The sequence below is a fragment of the Pseudorca crassidens genome, chromosome 5 (genome assembly GCF_039906515.1).
Source record: "Pseudorca crassidens isolate mPseCra1 chromosome 5, mPseCra1.hap1, whole genome shotgun sequence".
NCBI lineage: Eukaryota > Metazoa > Chordata > Mammalia > Artiodactyla > Delphinidae > Pseudorca > Pseudorca crassidens.
This window is the reverse complement of record NC_090300.1, coordinates 149,262,350-149,273,078: the sequence shown is the minus strand read 5'-3', so window position 1 is coordinate 149,273,078 and position 10,729 is coordinate 149,262,350. Positions and strand designations below refer to the sequence as shown.

The 10,729-nt window shown below is 54.8% G+C and overlaps 1 protein-coding gene across 12 annotated transcripts in view; it reads right to left on the bottom strand.

Annotated features, from left to right (window-relative positions):
* Positions 1-811: 811 nt before the first annotated feature.
* The window catches only part of DIP2A (disco interacting protein 2 homolog A), a 92,014-nt gene continuing 82,096 nt past the window's right edge, over positions 812-10,729 (bottom strand). For 2 of the 12 annotated variants that reach the window (XM_067739761.1, XM_067739770.1), the window contains 8 exons: positions 9,211-9,272; positions 8,584-8,641; positions 6,205-6,279; positions 4,758-4,932; positions 4,109-4,232; positions 3,305-3,553; positions 2,680-2,742; positions 812-1,212 (listed from right to left, as the gene is read on the bottom strand). In XM_067739761.1, coding sequence (XP_067595862.1) covers positions 1,032-1,212; positions 2,680-2,742; positions 3,305-3,553; positions 4,109-4,232; positions 4,758-4,932; positions 6,205-6,279; positions 8,584-8,641; positions 9,211-9,272 — 987 coding nt within the window. In that variant the 3' untranslated portion in view covers positions 812-1,031. Of the gene's footprint in view, positions 1,224-1,620; positions 3,554-4,108; positions 4,233-4,757; positions 4,933-6,204; positions 6,280-8,583; positions 8,642-9,210; positions 9,273-10,729 lie in introns of those variants that run through there. The other 10 variants (XM_067739762.1, XM_067739763.1, XM_067739765.1 and 7 more) reach the window with 9 other exon arrangements.

Genomic DNA, 10,729 nt, shown 5'->3' with positions numbered 1-10,729 from the left:
CACTTTGTTATAAAGCAGAAACTAACACACCATTGTAAAGCAATTATACTCCAATAAAGATGTTAAAAAAATAAAATAGAGCTGGAGCAGCCATTCCAGACGGGGGGCGGGAAAAAAGATGTGGCACATATATACAATGGAATATTACTCAGCCATAAAAAGAAACGAAACTGAGTTATTTGTAGTGAGGTGGACGGACCTAGAGTCTGTCATACAGAGTGAAGTAAGTCAGAAAAACAAATACTGTATGCTAATGCGTATATATGGAATAAAAAAAAAATGGTACTGATGAACCTAGTTGCACGGCAGGAATAAAGAGGCAGACGTAGAGAATGGACTTGAGGACATGGGGTGGGAGGGCGAAGCTGGGGCGAAGTGAGAGCAGCATTGATATATACACACTACCGAATGTAAATAGTTGGCTGGTGTGAAGCGGCAGCACAGCACAGGGAGATCGGCTCGGTGCTTTGCGATGACCTATCGGGTGGGATAGGGAGGATGGGAGGGAGGCTCAAGAGGGAGGGGATATGGGGACACGTGTATGCATATGGCTGATTCGCTTCGTTGTGCAACAGAAACTAACACGATATTGTGAAGCAATTATACTCCAATAAAGATTTAAAAAAAACCCTTGAGGGACTTCCCTTTTGGTCCGGTGGTTAAGAATCCGCCTTCCAATGCAGGGGACGCAGGTTCGATACCTGGTCGGGGAACTAAGATCCCACATGCCGCGGAGCAATTAAGCCTGCACACCGCAACTACTGAGCACGCGTGCTCTGGAGGCCGCACCACAACTAGAGAGCCATGCGCAGCACAGTTACTGAGCCCGCGTGCTCTGGAGCCTGTGCGCCACAACTAGAGAGAAGCCCGCGTGCCGCAACTAAGACCCAACGCAGACAAATAAATAAATTTTTTAAAAGAATTAAAAAAAAAACACAAACGAGAAATTAAAATGACCACAAACACGTGAAAACATACTCAGCATCACTAGACATGATACTTATTTGACTATCAAATTGACAAGGACTTATTTATTTATTGCCGGTGCTCTCAGGCTGCCAGGAAAATGCTTCTCCCACGCTGCCTTGTGTGCTTCCGAGGGCAGGGGCGCCCAAAGCTTCACACCTGGCACGAACTCTACCTGTAGGAACTGAGCCCAAGGCAGGTCTTGCGTCTGAACACACACCCGCGAGGAGGTTCACGGCAGCACGGCTGAAACGACACTGACACCGAGCGAGTGAATACAAGCTGCATGCAGTCGAGCCCCCCTCCCATATGACACAGTCATTAAAACATTTAGAAGAATATATGTAACAGATTAAAAGTCTAATTTATTAACTACAAAAGCTGATTATAAAATTATAATAATCGATCCTAATTTTGTAAAAGTGTTTTAAAGGAAAAAATAAATCCTTGAAAGGATTTACATCAAGTACTAATGCTGTCATCACCGAGAGGTAGGATTATGGGAGATTTAAATTTTCTTCTTTATACTTTAATGTGCTTTGTAGATTTTATGCTGTAGCTTTTATATCCAGGAAAGAAGAATGCATAATAAAATACATCGTATTTGGGGTAATTTTAAAAACCTTTTCACACATTTCAAAATGCAGAATTACAAACAGTCAATAACTTTATTAACATAATGATATAAAAATTTTAGTGTGATATACAGAATTCCCAGAGAGTAATTTTAAAACATTTTAATGCTTCTTAAAATCTTAATTCACAAGACACCTTGTCTTACTGCCACCGACCTTTCAATACAAAAATTTTATAATATTTGTTTGTTATAAAACTACAACATACAAGGCTGGGTAGTTCTTCCCCTGCTGGCCATTCTGCTATAAGGAATGCCCATTAGTCAACTCCTAGGACCTCTGTATGTCAAACAATAAATTACACAGATTATGTACACAATTACAAGAGGACTATGCAAACTCCAGTATGTTGTTACCCACCACACTGCGGGCCAACGCCGCAGGCCGACAGCTGCCGGGCGCAAGCCACCTGGAGCCGAAAACGAGCCACACGTGAGAGCTGGCCCAGCGAGCCGGGCCTTTTTGGTGGAGAACGTAAAGTGGTAGAGAATTAGTAACAACTTTGTTAGGCACTGATCCAGGCGAATTCCAGAAAAGCCTGGTTGTTCTAGGAAGCATGCATGATTCATAAACTTTCCCACCCTCAGTCCCTGACAACTGGTAACATACTCTTCATTAGTGATACAAAAATACTCTGTCTTAGATTCGAGCTTCACTTCCAATTCTTAGAAGTAACTAAAGGATATCACGTTTTCTTCTTTGATTTAGACTTACTGTAATATTATACCACTCAGTCTGGTCAAGTTAGAATAAAATAACTGAACATGATTTGGCCAGATCTTACAGGCACACAACTCAAAATGCAACAGCAAGGGGCAAGGCTCTCCTGGGCTGGGCCCCTCGGCTGCACTGCCGGTGCTCAGCAGACATCACCGAGGACGGAAACCTCACCCCACCGGGGCTTCCACATCTGTTGACGTGGAATAAAAATAATAATTCAGTACACTTTCGTGCAGTGAGAAGACCTTCTACTGTGGTTATGAAAACAAGCACTTCAGTTGAAGAGCAAGAAATCAGAAACTTAGAAAGTGGTTTAAAACTCAATGCTGGTTTATCTTTCCAAAACAGAGCACCTCACCTGACAGCCCCAGATGGCCCCTGTCGAGCGTTAGTGACCACACAGGCAGACAGCCGTGCACACCTGTTTCAAGAGAGGAAGCATGTGCGTCCAGTGCCTGGTCTGGGGCCCAAAGGTGGGCAGGGCGGCCAGGCCAGGCTCACTCCTGTCCACCAGCCTTTCTGGGCTCCACGCTCTCCTGTGAATCAGAATCGAAACAGCTGTACTTGGGCCTCAAATTCCTCCTAGCATAAATTCTATATATGAACTCGTCATTTGAAGTGGGAAAAAACATTTGAATTTCTAAAATTGAGAACTGTATTTTCAGCCTAAAAAAGTGCAGACTCACACCTGCAGCTCCCGCAGCGCCCACACCAGGCCTCTTTCCCAGTCACCCCATCTGTTAAAATATTGACATTCATGCTTCTGTAAATGTCCTTGATAATAAAAGGATTTCTTTGAATAACTCAGGAAGTGGTTTTTAAAATGAGATGGACCTGTAAGAGCGTAGGAGGCGGGGCACCGTGCTCCCAGGGCCTGGGGTCCGCTCCCTGGGGGCTGCAGATGCTGCTGTGTTTTCACACATCCTAGCACCTCCGACACGCCCCGAGGGCCCTCTCAGGGCTGGGGTGTGAGCTGTGCTCACATGTTGTAGGCGACGTAGATAGGATCCAGCTGGTCGGCCAGGAAGCCGTCACGCAGGTGCATGCGCTGCTTCTCCCCGCGGGAGTTGATGGGGATGACACCTGGGTCCACGATGACCACCACGCCCACCACCAGGTGATGCTCCTCCAGCACCACATTCGTCACCAGGGCCACCAGGTCCAGTGCATCCTGTTCCAGTCCATCCAGCTCCACCACCACCACCAGCAGGTTGGTCCAGGTGAACACGGCACTGCAGGGAGAAGGCGGACGGTGTCACACGGGGTCGGGCACAGGCTCTGGGGGCTGGAAAAGGGCATCAGAAAGAGACCAGTGGAAAAAACCAAAGTAGGTTCACTGACGTCACCCTCCTGCTCAAGGTCAGTTACAATTCAAAGGCCAAGTTAAGTGTGTTTTACAGGAATATCTATTCTAATTAAAGTTCTCGCTAAGAATCAAGAATATGTGATGTCGAAAGCTGTACCTTTCCCAAGGCAAGCTCCCTAGAAAGTGAAGAAATCCTGAGTCTTAACCATTTAAATTAGGAAATTCATGTTAAAAGCTGAAGCATTTCAGGATAACCATGGAGCTCTCACGTTTTGCCTGTGCATTTGCGGACAGACTCTTAGCTTAAGACTGATTAGGAAGAGGAAAAACCAAGCAAACCCAAACAAGGGGTCTCTGGCCCGTGATCCCAAGAGCGTGTCTGGGGTCTGCTCCTGGAGAGGCAGGTGGCTGCCTCACCCGCATGGCCGAAGTGCCTGCCCTGGCCCCGGAGAGCTGGGTGACAGGCGCCCCAGGCCCTCACCACTCGGCGATGCTCCTGTGCGCCCGGACCACTGACGTCTCGATGTCGACGGGGTGATAGCGCATGCCCCTCAGCTCCAGCGTCTCGTCCAGAGACCCCACCACGTACAGCGCATCGTGTCGCTCTGTGGACAGCACAGTTCGCCCACCTCAGCACGGCACGCGGTGCCGATGGCTGGCGACTCAAACCTTGCCTGACAACACCCTCCTGCCACGCTCGGCCCCCTGAGATTCAGAGAAGTTACGCCCATGTCTGAATATGTATTTAACAAAAACTTTTGCTATCTCTGGAAACGAAGCAGCAGCTACAGGGGCTCCCAAAAGTTCTGATGGCATCTGGCCAGCGTGCTGTGGCCAAGGGACTTTGAAAGCTTGGGGGGCCGTGTGGGGAGGGCCCAACAGATGGCTAGCGAGACGCGCCCACGGCTAAGCCTGGGGGGCCCACAGCCTCTGCCAGCAACCCCACATCCTCCACAGAGGCTGGGGTCCAAGACCAGTGAAGGAAAAAGAGTAATTTTCAGAGAAAACCGTGTCAGGGCACCTAGAGACACGAGCTCCTAGCGAGGGGCGAGGTGAGTCAGCGGGGGCCCCCAAGATGCCACCCGCATAGGGCTCAGGTGCCGGTATGGGGCTGCACAGGGACCCCTCACCTCCACTGGCGTCGGTGAGCTCTGTCCTTCGGAGGAATCCCAGGAAGCCAGTCCTTGCCCAAACGGTCTGCGTGTCTCCGAAACTCAGCCGGGCACTGAAGTGGTCGGCGTGGAGCCCCTCCTCCCCGTAGACCGTGTAGTACCCAGTGGCGCTGTGCGGGCTACTCACCCAGACCTGGGGGCCCAGGGGACGAGGGGGTCAGTCGCCACGGTGCCCGGCACAGTCTGTGCCGATTCACGGCAGCAACGCCACAGCACACGGGGGTGGGGCGGGGACGGGGCACTCGAACTAAGTTACAACAACAGGCATGGAAAGCAAGCGACTGTCCTCCTTCAAACGAACCGTTCCCCTCCTTGGACCCCGGAGAGACGCCTGTGGGACAGCGATGTACTGGGAGCAACCTGCACGTGCACACGCACACAGGGCCAGCGAGAGTCGGGGCGCAGACCCGCCTGCACGTGGGCTAACGGTGCCCAGAGCGTCACGGGCCCCCAGGGCACCCTTCTAAAGCCAGGGCCCTCCAGGACCCACAGGCGGCTCCCGACTGACTACCAGGCTCTAGGTATCCCCCAAAAGCAGGGTCCGAAAGAGGAGACAGCGTGGCCACATGGGTCCCGGCCTGGGGCAGACCTGCCAGGACTGTCTTGGGACCCACTGCTGCCCTAACAGGCCTGGGCCCAGCTGGCCAGGAAGGGGGTAGGGTTGGGGCGAGGCCCCAGGCAGAGCACACCCAGCCCTGGGACTAGGACACCTTTCCTGGCCGATGCGGCATGAGCCCCAGGTCCATCCATGCCCTTGTCCCAGCTGGTCAGGGGCCAGGCAGTGTGTGTGGACACCCGTGGGTGCTGCCCTCAGCAGTGCAGGATGCTGGCCCCCAGGCCCGGAACTGGGAGCTGAGACCATTCCCACCGAAACAGACCAGCCTGGGCACCCAGGCTCCACCTGCCGTCCTGGCCACCAGGTACTGGGTCCCACCTGTCCCGTTACTCTAGACCAGGTGCTGTACGCAGGCATAACAAGGACCCCAGCACAGCCTGTGTCCTGGGGCAGTAAGGAACCCCCTGCCCCGTGTCCCCAGGATGGAGAAAACCACCCCTCTTAGCTACAGGGTCTGCCCCGTGCTGTCCCTCACTGGGGGCTGCAGGAACTTCTCTTCAAGGGACAGCTGTTTCCTCCATGGCTGCTGGCTCCTGCGAGGCTCCTTAAGCCACCCAGTGCCTGCAACTCAAGGTTTCCCTCTGCTAGTGGGGTAACAGGATGGGGGGCTTCATCCCAAGGGCAGGACCCTGAAATCCTACCCAGGGACTGGGTCCAGGAGCACAAGCACTGTGGGGAAGGGTTCCCCAAAGCACGTGCGACCCCAAAGGTTCAGAACTCCCGAATCCGGGGCAGAACGGGGAGGAGGGTGAAGAGCAGGTCCGGGGCGCTGGGGCCCCGCCGCCTCACCTCGCCCAGGTGCGAGTCTCCAAGGGGCCCTCTGGTCTCGCTGTGGGCAATGATGACCTTCACTCCAGGGAGGATCTGCAAGGAGAACCGTGCTCCGGGTCAGAGGCAGCACGGCCCTCCTGACTCAAGTGCATCAAAACAACGTCCTTCGAAGCTGATCCAAAGGATGGGACACGTACACGGGGGTGATCAGGTTCAGGAGCCAACCTAAATCTACTTTGAATTTTAACAGGAGAGATTTTAATAGAGAAAAATAAATTCTGAATCCTAGCAAAATCATCCAGTTCCTGAGAATGGACCCTATTTTGGACGGCAAGAGGGGTCGAGGGGGTCCTTCCCTGAGGCCCCTTGTGAGAGCTCACGAGTGCCGGGGCTCCACATGCCTCGGCTGCGTCCCCCCCTCACCCCGGCCCCCCTGAGCCTTCGGCTCTGGATGGAAACCTGGCCCCCAAGAGGCCTTCCTGCCCCCAGACTCAGAGTGGAGCAGCTGCTGAGCACGGGCTCCGGGCCCACCAGGGGCCGTGGAGAAGACTCCAGGGGAGTGTGCCCCGGGTCCAGGACCCCCGCCAGGACTGTGGGGCCTCACTGGGCTCAAGTCAGACCACCTGACTGCTCCTGGACACCTGTTCTGTGTCCTCAGTTCCCCAGGTATAAAACGGGAGATGACAGTGGAGACCTGCAGGCAGTGGAGGAAGGGACGAGTGGTCACAGGAGGTCGCCGTGGCCGGCGCCAGACCCTCCTCTCCTCGTGCTGCCTCTACAGCCCTGGTGGGGCCGTTCTGTTTCCCCAGATGCTGCTGACCCTCCGACCCCTCCCCGTGTGGCCCACCCACCCACCCAAACCCTGAAGTCAGAGGTCTTTCCAGGACCCAGGTCTGTCAGCGCCAATTTATCATAACAGAGAAATACGGGGGGAAAGTCCATCAAAAACGGATGCAGAGCCATGTGTGATAGGAAACAAAAAGGCACCAGAAAGAATTAAGAATTGCGTTTGCAGAAAGGACAACGCGGGCTGCACACGGGGCGTTTCTGTGTGCGTGGGAAGGACAGGAAGGGAGCCCTGGCCTGTGTCCACACTCCCCTCCTCCAGGGTCTGTGCCTTCCTTCCCAGGCCCCACGCCTACCTGCCCACGAGAGCGCCCTTCTCCTCCTCCCCTCCCCCCAGTGCAGTTCCCGCACGCAGGCCTCCCCGTGGCCCCAGGACCTTTACGCCAGCTGAGCCTTCTCCCCAGGTCTCTGCTCCTCCTCTGGGGCGGCCCCTGCTGGTGCACAGCCCCCGCCTGCTCCTCCCTCACATTCACCGCGGGCTCGTCCTGCGCTGCTGCCCGCGGGCACCTCCCCATCTCCCTGGGGACAGCTGTGGCGTGCGCTCGGGCAAGTGCGAGCAGAGCAGGGGCTGTGCCGAGCCCTCCTCTGGTTGTGCAGCTGCAGAGGGAGGCCCAAGGCCGGGGCCGGGGCGCAGGCCTTCCCCCCACCATCACATTGTCTGACGGTTCCTGGGGGCCTTCTTCCTTCCTCTGAACCTCTCCTGCTTCTGAGAACTCCTGTTCTCCTGGCTCTACGTCTGCTGGTCCCTCACGGTGGCTCAAAGTTTTTCCCTGGGTGCCCTCAGGTGGTCTCACAGCCCCACCACCTGAGCCCACTCTGGGCCCCTGAGATTGCACCAGGCCTGGACTGCTTTCATGGTAAACTGCCACTGTGGTGGGGACCACTTCCTGGCTGTCACCTGGACCACGGGCTGAGTTCTTCCAGGCCCCAGTGCGCTGCTCCAGGGCCGCCATGAAGGCAACAGGCGCCCCGTGGCCTCAAGACCCAGCAGTGTAGTTCCTTCTAGATCTCTGCACCTGAGGTCCTCCCTTTTGGGAACTGGAGCTCAGATGTAGACATAAAGACTTAGCAAGTGTGTGTGTGTGTGTGTGTGTGTGTATGTGTGTGTGGTGTGTGTGTGTGGTGTGTGTGTGGTGTGTGGTGTGTGTGTGGTGTGTGGGTGTGGTGTGTGTGTGGTGTGTGGTGTGTGTGGTGTGTGTGTGTGGTGTGTGTGTGGGGTGTGTGTGTGTGTGTGTGTGTGGTGTGTGTGTGGTGTGTGGTGTGTGGTGTGTGTGGTGTGTGTGTGGTGTGTGTGTGTGGTGTGTGTGTGGTGTGTGGTGTGTGTGTGCGGTGTGTGTGTGGTGTGTGGTGTGTGGTGTGTGTGTGGTGTGTGTGGTGTGTGTGTGTGGGGTGTGTGTGTGGGGGGTGTGTGTGTGTGTGTGTGTGTGTGTGTGATTGCAGCGAGGAGAGGCCTCTACGTCAGCCCAGCCCAGCCCGACCACAGGGGTCTGTGCTCATGGCGAGCACCTCCCAGGGACGATGCAAGCGTGGAGGCCCAGTCCCCTGCACTACCTTTCCAGACTCTGTCAATGGCAGACTGTGCGGAGAACCCCGTTCCACCAAACGTACCCTAAAAATTAACAAGGGAAAAATTTCAGAATAAAATTTACTACACAGACAACAATCTCTAAAAAGGCAACTCACAAGGTAGTCAGAAATCGATTATCACTGCGACAGCCAGTCCGTTGACAACAGCCAGCCTTTAGCCTTTTGATCAGGACCTTGCTGTGACCCTGGAGCAGTGACTTCGGGTGCGTGGTGCACCAAGCACTGCTCAGGGCAGGAGCTGGCTCTATGTCCTCGGGGGGCCCCTGGCCAGCTGGCCTCGCCCCCCGGGAAGCTCCACCATGGTTTACCTCAAGCTGCATTTGAGGATCCAGAACTGGGATCCGGCTCCAAAGATGGGAGGGACCCCGACCCGCAGGTACACACCGTGGCCCCCGGGACATGTCTGCTGACATGATGCCTCTGTCCTGCCCAACGATGGGCTTACTTGTTTTCTACCCCATAAAAAGCCACGTGTCGAATGCTCGGTCACTCTTGGAAGGTCATTCCCTTCCTGGTCGTGGGAATGACTGATCAAGGGAGGACAGGGATGCAGGGGAGGCCCAGGCTGCCCGGGGGCCTGGGTGCTGTTACCTGTCATGGCGCAGTGCCCTCATGTCCACGTAGACGGTCGTGGGGTCCGGGCCGGCCGTGCCCTGCAAGGGGAGCAGCAGAGGTACGTCCACTCGGGCCTCACACCGTGGTTTCCAGGGGCATCGCCTCCACACGGGTGCAGCTGGGGGACAGCTCCTCCGGCCCTGGGGGTGGGGTGGGGCCGGGAGGGCAGCTGCTCTGCTCCCAGCAAGAGTCTGCCTTCCTGCAAACATCTACAAGGCTTGGTACCATCGAGGGAAACCTCCAGTAACACTGAAGGAAGATGTCAAGTCAAACAGTTTCACATTTCAGTCCTGATAGCTCTATTCCCGCTGGTCTCTAAGAAAACACTGCTATGGGTTTTGAGGCATTTCCACTGAGCCATGCTCGCTCCGACCTAATTCTCCTGAGGACTGAGCACAGCGAAGCCCCACCAGGGATTTGCCAGAATGACGTCCTCACTCTCTCTCCTCTCATCTGACAGCTGACGTTGGCCCTGATTACAGGACAGCACGTTCCTTTTCATTAGATAAGGAACATCAAGTTACACGGACACTCTGCCCCAGCATCATTCTCTGAAGATCCCAAAGCGACCTATGTCTGCCCTGGAATGAAAATGGAAATTTTTTCATTGAGACTAAACACAGCCCTTCCTCCAGAGGCAATTGATTAAAATGAAGGTTAAATGCTTCTGAAAATACTTTCTGTCTTAAATTCAGTTACAAAGGAGCTTTTGTAATATGTCAAATAACGTCCACTGTGAGCAGAAGAAACACGTTATTTGTCTGGAGTTCATGAGAGGCCACGTGAACTCATGGGAAGCACAGAGGCACCTCGAGGGCGAGGTCAAGGTCGTACCTGCTCAGCCAGCTTTCCCAGCCAGTTGGGCGGACAAAGGAGGCCAGCAGAGGGAGACAGGGAGGAGAAGCCACAGGAAACACAGAGAGCACAGGCACGTGAGAAACACAGCTGAGAGAGAGCAAAGTGCGTCACTGCATCTCAAAGTGCAAACCAAGAACGTCCCAGCAAGACTTCTGCTGCCCACGTGCTGATAAGCAACACAGATGCCATCGCGTTTCCAGAAAGGAGGGGCCGGGCTGCCAGATGCTGAGCAGACAGAAGGGCTGCGCTGACAGCCACCGACCCTGCGCCAGCAGCCGAGGTGCAGTCGCACTGTCTACAATGGGAGGACCTCACGAGGGACCACCCCGCTCCTCCTGCCACTCAGCAAGGGTCCAAGCGAGATGGTCAGCCGTCTCCATTGTGGAGAGGCTGTCGCAGGAACACCAGGACGACAGGATGCCCGCCTCTGCAGTCGAGACCCTCCCTGTGTCCGGCAGGCACCGGCCAGTACGGGCTTGGGGATGAGGAACTGTGGTTCCCCTGAGGCCTTTCCTCCCAACAACTCCTGAACGTGGGTGCGTGAGGCATGCAACGTGGTTTAGAAAGAAGTGGGACTGAGGTACTAGTAGGAATCTGGAGAACAGGCAGAGTCCCCTGCATTCAGCAGCAGTAAACA